At 38.6% G+C, this 10000-nt stretch overlaps 1 protein-coding gene across 4 annotated transcripts in view; it reads left to right on the top strand.

Annotated features, from left to right (window-relative positions):
* Positions 1 to 10000, top strand: part of LOC106882174 (phosphatidylinositol 4-kinase type 2-beta) — a 120260-nt gene that overhangs the window by 4043 nt on the left and 106217 nt on the right. Inside the window, exons 1-2 of one of the 4 annotated variants that reach the window (XM_052974565.2) lie at positions 5764 to 6512; positions 6788 to 7250. In XM_052974565.2, the coding sequence (XP_052830525.1) occupies positions 6840 to 7250 (411 nt within the window). In that variant the 5' untranslated portion in view covers positions 5764 to 6512; positions 6788 to 6839. Of the gene's footprint in view, positions 1 to 5763; positions 7251 to 10000 lie in introns of those variants that run through there. The other 3 variants (XM_089366124.1, XM_089366123.1, XM_052974564.2) reach the window with 3 other exon arrangements.

Below are 10000 nucleotides of genomic sequence, written 5' to 3'. Positions count from 1 at the left end.
CAAGGCAGTACCCCAGTATGGCCGCAGTTCAATGACTGCAAGAAATAACAGATGTACATATGCGTGTTTCAGAAGATTTTATCTTCCGAAAATTCCACTAACAAAATTATTGATCATCTCAGGATAATAATGTAAGACTCTTGCCCAAAGTACTGTGCACTGGGTTAGAAGGGTACACGTGTCTGTGGAGTGCTCAACCACTTGCACGTTAATTTCACGAGCAGGCTGTTCCGTTGATCGGATCAACTGGAACCCTCGACGTCGTAAGCGACGGAGTGCCAACAACAACGAAGTATCGCAGATGTGAATGCGATATAATCCTTTCTGCTGTAGGCACAAGGCTTGACATTTTGCAGGTGAGAGAAATAGTTGACGCGTACTTATTTTACCAAACTCCGAAAGGGTGAAAGGCAAAGTCGACCACGACGGGATCTGAAGTCAGAACGTGGCGAAGACGAACGAAATGCTGCTAAGCATTTTGTCCGATGCGCTAACAATTCTTTCTGCCAGCACGCCACTTTGAATGGTAATACCATGCAAAGCGAACCAGCATCTTGGACAGCAGACGATTCCAAAAGCTGGAACATAGAAAGGCCGATTCTATCATTTCGGATATATATATATATATATTTATATATATACACATATATATATATATATATATAGAGAGAGAGAGAGAGAAAGATGTGAATTAAAGCTTAATATATGTATGTGGTGTACAGTAGAGACAACGCCTGAATGCCGGGTCATAAATGGAGGACCGGAAGTGATGTAACCAACCACAACATGACACAAATAGGAATATTTACATTTAGATTCTCTTCGTTCTCCAGAATTTCGTATTTTAATGTGTAACACGTTGGTTTATATACCAGGAGGAAAACATTCTTATAGAAATCCATAATAATATATACTAATTTACGAGGAATTTGTTTCAATAAAACATTTCCCCAAATATATCTATATGTATGTATGTATGTTTATGTATATATATATATATATATATATATATATATATATATATATATATATATGTGTGTGTGTGTGTGTATAATACGTGCACACACACACACACATATACATATACGCACGTACTTGCCTACACACATACATGCACGCATACATACATACGTAAATATATATATATATATATATATATATATATATATATCATAACATGAATGATATCTGAAAATGATATTATGAAGAGTGTGCTATTCACAACTTGTCGCCTCTGGGTCCTAAGTCCTTTTTCTCCTTCAACCCAATCCTTTTACCCCTTTCTCCATCACATAGTGACATCATTCTCTCCGCCATACATTCGTAACCTTTTCACCGGGGGAGGGGGGAGGGCCTTCTAAATTTTGTGGTGTCCTTTTTTTTTTTTTTCTTGTGGGGAAATGTGGTGGGTGGGTTTGGTGTCTGTATGGGGAGGGTGGGTCTGAGTGGTCTTGGGTGGGATGGAGTTGGACTGGGGTACCACATCATACTCAGTGTTTTTCCTCTCTTTCTCCTTCTGCTCTCTGTAACTTTCCATTCTTCTTCCATTTGTCTTTTCTTCCTCTCTTTTCTCTTCCATCTCCACAACTGTTTCCTCACCCATGGTCCTTTGTAGAGGGCAATATGCTCTAATGTGACCCTTTTGGCCACATTTAAAACAACGTGGTACTCTGCCCTCTACCCATACCCTCAACACGATTTCCCCCAACGTCACCATCTCTACCATTCTCCATTTCACCCCACCTCCGCCTGAATAATTGGGATTCTTTCAGCTTCCGTCTACCAAATCCACTCACAGGGCTGTGGTCGGCCCGAGGCTATAGTAGAAGCCACTTGCCCAAGGTGCCACGCAGTGGGACTGAACCCAGAAAAATGTGGTTGGTAAGGAAGCTACTTACCACACATCCACTTCTGTGCCTATTGGGTTGGCAACTAAGTTCTCGCCATTTTTTAAGATTTAAATTTTTAAAAAAGTTAAATAAAAAATAACAAATAATTAATCAATAATGTATTCACCCTTGTTGTTTACAACTTCTTCCCAACGTTCAACAAGATTTTCAATACCTCGTTGGTAGAAATCACCCGATTTCGACTCGAAAAATTGATCCATCCAAGCTCTCAATTCTGCATCAGTATTGAATGAAACTCCGCACATAGCATTTGAAAGAGATCGAAAGACTTGGAAATTTGTTGGTGCCAAATCAGGAGAGTACGGCGAGTGTGGCAGCACTTCCCAGCCATGCGTTTGAATGGCTTCCTTGGTCATATTGGCGATATGAGGGCAGGCGTTTTCGTGCAGCAGAAGAATTCCATGCTGCCAATTAGGTCTTTTATCTTGAATAGCTGTGTTGAGTCGTTCCATCTGTTGAACATAGAGTTCCGCATTGACCGTTTGATTCCGTTCAAGTAATTCGTAATGGATAATCTTTTCCCAGTCCCACCATACGCACAACGTTGTTTTATGCGGATGAAGATCTTGTTTCACACGTGGTGTCGCTTGTTTACCGGGGCTAAACCATTCCTTACACTACTTCATATTGATGTACAGGCACCATTTTTCATCGCCAGTAACGATTCGGTAAAGAAATCGTTGCTTGTGTCCATGAGTTGAGCAGTGACGAGCAAGCAAACCAGCGGAGATTGTGGCTTGTTGATTTTTGTTGTTGTCACCTAAAGCATGGAGAACCCATGCTCCATACTTCTGAACCTTTCCCATCGGGTGAAGATGCTTCTCTGCAGTGTGGGAGCATTCCATTTCCTCTGCCAGTTGCCTTGTTGTTTGATGAGAATTTTCATGCAAAAGTTGGTTTAATCGCTCTTCATTGAACTCATCTGGACAGCTAGAATGAGGTGCGTCTTTGAGGTCAAAATTTCAATTTTTGAACTTGGCATACCAATCACGAGCGGTTCTTTCAGCTATGGCACCCTCTCCATACACAGCAGAAATGTCGCAAGCAGCTTTTGCAGCCTTAGAACCTTGATTAAAAGTAAAAAGGAGGTGTCGAAAATGCTCGTTTTCTTTAACTAGACATTCCATTTTAATGATCTGAAAATAAACAAAAATTAACTAAAAAAAAAAAAAGATTCCAAAATTATTCAAAAATAGAATTCTCGAAAAAAAAAATAGATTCCAAAATTTTAAAATGCAATAAATTCCAAAACTTAAGAAAACGGCAGGAACTTAGTTGCCAACCCTGTATATAATATGGGGGTTTAGTTCACAGGTAATCTAAACAACTATGTACAGTGGGTAAGTGTTGTAATAGAAATATTGGATCTTTTTTAAAACGGGGGCCACATTTTTCACAAAATAGATAAGTATACGAAGTTTGAAAGTCTTTCGGTACCAAAAACACTACGTAAAACATTAATGAAAAATGTGGCCCCCGTTTTAAAAAAGATCCGAAATATTTATTTATTTATCTTCTTGTTTATTTTTATACATTATTTTTATATTCCTTATTTTATCCTTCATACCAGTCTTTGCATGCCTCCTCCTCTCCCTGTACCTCCAGCTTCCCTACCAATACCTTTCTCTCTTTCTATTTATTTTTCTTTCTCTTTATCCCTCAATAGTCACATCTGCTTTCACTCCCTTATGAACCATCGATATGGTCGCGTTTATCTATGGATATTTACGCTATGAAGGCTATGATCATATCTGGGTTTACATAGGATTGTACCTAAAGACTTGTGGACTAGCGTTTACACAATCGGAAAGATGAACTGCTCCCTTTTATGCCTCTTTTTTCTTTCTTTTTTTCCTTTTTTCTTCATTTCTTTATTTTTTTCCTCCGGACCTTTATTTCATCGTTTCCTTAATCTACACCCTTCACATTTTCCCTATTTGTCTCCAGTGACACCGTATCCCATATTTTGGGATATCCCAGAAACAGCTGTGAGCATTTGTTGTTCTCTTTAACAAATATATATACATAGGAGTGGCTGTGTGGTAAGAAGCTTGCTTACCAGCCACATAGTTCCGGGTTCAGTCCCACTGCGTGGCATCTTGGGCAAGTGTCTTCTACTATAGCCTCAGGCCGACCAAAGTCTTGTGAGTGGATTTGGTAGACGGAAACTGAAAGAAGCCCGTCGTATATATGTGTGTATATGTATGTGTGTGTATGTGTTTGTGTGTCTGTGTTTGTCCCCCTAGCATTGCTTGACAACCGATGCTGGTGTGTTTATGTCACCGTCACTTAGCGGTTCGGCAAAAAGAGACCGATAGAATAAGTACTAGGCTTACAAAGAATAAGTCCCGGGGCCGATTTGCTCGACTAAATGTCTATGCTCCAGGATGGCCGCAGTCAAATGACTGAAACAAGTAAAAGAGTAAAAGAGATACAAAGCGGCGAGCTGGCAGAAACGTTAGCACGCCGGGCGAAATGCTTAGCGGTATTTCGTCTGCAGTTACGTTCTGAGTTCAAATTCCGCCGAGGTCGACTTTGCCTATCATCCTTTCGGGGGTTGATAAATTAAGTACCAGTTACGTACTGGGTCGATGTAATCGACTTAATCCCCTTGTTTGTCCCCTCTATGTTTAACCCCTTGTGGGCAATAAAGAAATAACAAATATATATATATATATATATATATATATATATATATATATATATATATATATATATATATATGTGTGTGTGTGTGTGTGTGTGTGGTGGGGGGAATAATTCACACACAAAAAAAAAAGTCGAAGGTGTAGACAACAGATGTATTAATATAACGCTCGGGAAGTGAAAATGTCTTTAACGTTCCGAGCCTACGCTCTTGAACAGAAAGGAACACAGAAAGAAACAAGAAGAGAAAAAAAAAAGAATGTGTAGTAACAATGATCTATCAGATATATATATATATATATATATATATATATATATATATATATATATATATATATATATATATATGTCTGTCTGTGTGTGTGTGTGTGTGTGTGTGTATGAGGGGGTGCTGTAAAGTTCCTGGCTTTGGGTAAAAGAAAATACAGGAGAATCAGTTAATTATGATTTTATTGAATGTATTCCACGCTCAGATTCACACACTTATCGCTACGATCTGTCAGTTTTCCTAAGCCCCATAAAAGAACTCAGAAAGTTGGTCCTCCAGCCAGGCCTTTCATGACACCCTTAAAGCCAGGAACTTTTCAGCACCCCTTCGCGTGCATGCGTGTATATATATATATATATATATATATATATATATATATATATATATATATATATATAACACGTTATATGCCTTATATGATGTGCAGTTAGATACAACTGTCCGAATAAAAACACGGGATGGCAGGCCATAGTTTTTCTGCTGGATCAGGGAAGTTTGGGTGGTTAAATAACACTAACAAGAAGAAAACATTCATATAATGTAGTCCTAGATACACCTATGCCTGAATGATAAGACAAAATAGTCATAGTTGAAATGCTTTGGTCATGGGACAACTGGATTGGTGATTACCTGAGAATTAAACAGAAACAACAATAGCGTGCTAGAAATAGCAGTCAACTCTCGTCAAAAAATTGGAAGGAAAGTTTATAAAAATGTATCTGGGGAACGAGATACATAGAGAAAAATAAAGCGGAATAGTCACAGCTGGAGCGTTTTAGATCATGAATTTACTGCTTGGTCTGGGTCGATTAGGAATTAAGCAACAACAAAAGTAAGATAATGTAAATAAAAAGACTTTTAAATGCTGAAGTCAGTAAGATTGGAGAAAGAAAAAAAGAAAGATAGGAGGAGCGAGAGAGATCAAGGGCGGGTAATTCCAGTAATAACTGGATGCGTATATAACGAGTAGAGAATAATTGGGTAGCTCTGCTTGTGTGGTTTTTTTTTATTGGGGTGAGATCACCTGGTTGATTATATCTTCTATTCTGTCTTCCGCGCGCGTGTGTGTGTGTTTATATACATATAGAGATATACACGTTTATATCTACCCTCTGCGTGTTTTCTCTCTCACACACACACACATATATTTATATATGTTTGTGTGTGGTGTGCTGCTCAACACTACATCATCCACACACATCAGTTTCACAAAGTTTAACACTCCCTTATATATATATATAGACACATGTAGCATACCACCTGTAGTCTAGATTTACTCCCTCCTATTTCTTGTTTATTGGGCATTCACGGCCAAAAAACCTTAACTGATTATTATTTGTTCCTTCTTATTGGTGTTGTCATTTTCTTTTCTTTTTTTTTGTTTGGTTCTTTAATATTTCTAATTATTAATTTGTATTAACTTCTACTTGCCATCATTGCTGTTTCATTAACTGCACGACACAAAGTAGTTTAGTTAAAACACGTCTAACATACATACACGTACACAATATACATATATACACTGTCGTATCTATACACATGTATATTTATACAAAAAAAAAACACATAGACGCAACATCTACCTATCTCTATATTATCCGTGTTGAGCTATAAATACTTATACATATGTGTTTATAACTTGTACAAACTTAACAAAAGACATCCCAGTATATTAACCGGAATTTTCAGTAAGTTTTTGTTCGTTTATTTGAGCTTTTGAACTCTCGCGAAGTAAGGTGTGTCTGTGTGCGAGTGTATACATACATTCATACATAAAACATCTATAAATAAACATATATATTATATATGTTTATGTATATAAATGCGTGTCTGACAAAAAACTTTCGATTTCTAAGTTGCTTTTCCTTTCTCTTCCTTCAATACTTCAATTTCATTCCTACCTCCTTTGTTGTCCGCCTCCCTCTGTATTTATATATATATATTATCTATATAACATCTATAGGTGAACTATACAATAACCTCGCCATTTCTACATTAAATATACACAACTGTTAATGACTGAAGAGGATCGTGTTCTGAGAAATGTTCTACTCGAGTCGTCGGATAGTGATAGTCGCACCTTGCTGGTGGCCAACGCCAACGGAGGTACAGTACCCGAAATTGCCGACTTAGACGTTGAAGTGGCGTTCGCAACGAGTGCGCACCGGCCTGCGGGGCCGGGCGGGACCTGCAGTACGGGACACCCGAGGTCGCCGACCCGCGGTACGGGCAACAACGAGAGCTCGCCGTTGCTCAACCGAGTGGAGTACGAGTACGGCTTGTTCGGTAATTACTTCGCAGATGACTTGGAATTCAATGACTGTATCCGACAGGCTGAAGTAGCCATAGTCCAGGGCAACTTCCCCGAAAGAATCTACCAAGGATCGAGTGGCAGCTATTTCGTTAAAAACGCCGATACAGATCCGGTAAGTACTCGCTTTTACATTTTCCTTTCTCTGTCATCTTGCCTGCATACCTTCCTTTTGTTCTTTTCTTCTTTGTCGTCTTTGTTAGAAAACCGGAGGCAAAGAAATAAGGTCTACATTAAAATATATGCTGTTTTCTCTACCAATATACATCCAATAGTCTCTTGGAATCGATACAGCCTGTTCACCCCAGCATGGACCGATTTTGCAGAAATACTATATGAGATTAATAAATTCATTAATGTTAGTTTAGTTTCTGCCTTTGTACTTAGTTCCAAATTCTAGAGAAACCATATTTTCTTTTCCTTCTTCCTGGGTCAGTACGGAAATATTTTCCAAACATGTGTACTAACGACTACTCCATGGGATATACCCTTCGCTTCCCCATCGTATTTCCTACTTTTTGTAGCTTTGTATCATAACAGGTGTTTAGCTCCAACTCTCTCCCGTTCGAGCAAAATCTACGATGAAAGTTGTAACTATTTATCTACAGGATGCAAATTATCTAGTACTACATTATATAATGTGTCGTTCCCATTTTTAAAGATGTTTGGAAGATGTGAGGCGAGGGAGATTTGGCGGTTATTCCTGACAGGTTGAGCAACCACGTTGAAGTTATCTTATTGGCTGTTGTCCAGTGTTAGTTACTTGTTGTTAGGCCATTGGTGTTTGAGAAATAGAAGACCGTGTTAAATCACAACATTTAGTGATATCGTTCTACATTCTAACGAGAAATTCCAACCGAAGTTGATTTCATTTCGGTGGGTGGGTCTCTATAGAAGAATCCAGACTTCCTTTGCTGTGGCGTTGGCCAAGTAGAACCACACTCCCACTTAAATCCTTCTTTGTAACCATGAGGACTTTGGAAATGTGTGGATTAGCAGAATCATTAGAGTATCGGTGAAAATGCTTTGCAGTATTGGTTCCGACTCTTTGTTCTGTGTTCAAATGCCGCCGAGGTCGACTTAACCTTTCATTGTTTCGGGGGATCGATAAAATAAAGTCCCTTAGTTACGTACTAGGGTTGATATATATATATATATATATATATATATATATATATATATATATATATATATGTATATATATATATATATGTATGTATATATATATGTGTGTGTGTGTATGTAATAGACTTTCCCTCGCCCGCTCCAACCCTCATCCTTTCATTTCTGGCCTCGTGCCTATGTTAGAAAGTATTCCTTGCTTTTTTTTTTTTTTTTAATGATCTCATCGTTTTGAACTTTGTTTTCCATTCATGTACTACCCCTAACGTTTTGCCTGGCACCCTTTGACCAGTAACAGAAATTAGGTTGGTGAATGGTAAAAATCGGCAGAGCGCCGAATGAATTCAAATTCCGCCCTTTCATCCTTCATCTTGGTCTACAAGATGAGTCCATTAGGTCAACAACACCACCACCACCTGCCCCATTGATGCTGTGATCTTTTGAATACATGAAACCATTATTATTGTTTAGGCTCCAAGTTAGCCTGTTCTGTTAGTTTCATGATGATCACATACATTCCATTTATGATCATTCCACCGTTTTTCCCCCTTTTTTTATGATAGTTGTCTCAGACAGCAATGATGAATGTCTCCTTTTATGTTTTATAAGACAGTCATGTCAGATTTGAGGAAGGTTTGGCTATTATTTCTACTAGGTGGCTATTATTTCTACACAGGCGCAGGAGTTGCTGTGTGGTAAGTAGCTTGCTTACCAACCACACGGTTCCGGGTTCATTCCCACTGCATGGCACCTTGGGCTGACCAAAGCCTTGTGAGTGGATTTGGTAGACGGAAACTGAAAGAAGCCCGTCGTATATATGTATGTGTGTGTATATGTTTGTGTGTCTGTGTTTGTCCCCCCCAACATCGCTTGACAACCGATGCTGGTGTATTTATGTCCCCGTAATTTAGCGGTTTGGCAAAAGAGACCAATAGAATAAGTACTAGGTATCCAAAGAATAAGTCCTGAGGTTGATTTGCTCGACTAAAGGCGGTGCTCCAGCATGGCTACAGTCAAATGACTGAAACAAGTAAAAGAGTAAAGAGGTTGAATATCTGCATTGAGGCTCCTTCATTAGCTTCTGAGATCATTATTATTATTATTATTGAAGAGTGATGGTTGATGTTTTAGCCCTAGAACTCAATAACAACCACTCTTCAATAGCAATAATTTGGACCATCCCACTTTTTTTAATTCACAGTAGGGTGTGAATTGAAGATTTGACTGTTCTCTCTAGGACTGCAAGTGATCATGTAAAGTCTCTCTCTGTCTCCTTAACTGGCTCACTAAAGTAGGAGCTTCAGAAAGGGCTGGAATAAAAGGGGAGGGATATTTTCTAAGGGAGTACTATTTATTGCTGTTGGGAGTAATCATAAAGTAGACAAAAGTATCAAGCTGGCAGAGCTGTTAACACGTTGGACAAAATGCTTAGTGGCATTTCTTCCAGCTCTCTATATTCTAAGTTCAAATTCCACCACCGTCAGCTTTGCCTTTCATCCCTTCCTGGTCAATAAAAATAAAGTACTAGTCAGCTGAGCTGTGTAGTAAGAACCTTACTTTACAAAATGTTTTGTCTGATGCTCTAACGATTTTGCCAATCCACCACCCTTATAATAATAATAATAATAAGAGCACTCAGAGTGCATAAAACCTCTGCCAAGGCAACACCAACACCCTCTCAACGATTAGCCAGAGATGATTTTTAAAATGAGAATATCTGAAATAAACTCGACTGCTCTCACA

The sequence above is a fragment of the Octopus bimaculoides genome, chromosome 18, assembly GCF_046866305.1.
Source record: "Octopus bimaculoides isolate indiv1 chromosome 18, ASM4686630v1, whole genome shotgun sequence".
NCBI lineage: Eukaryota > Metazoa > Mollusca > Cephalopoda > Octopoda > Octopodidae > Octopus > Octopus bimaculoides.
The sequence above is the reverse complement of the archived record's forward strand: the minus strand, read 5'-3'. Positions and strand labels throughout refer to the sequence as shown.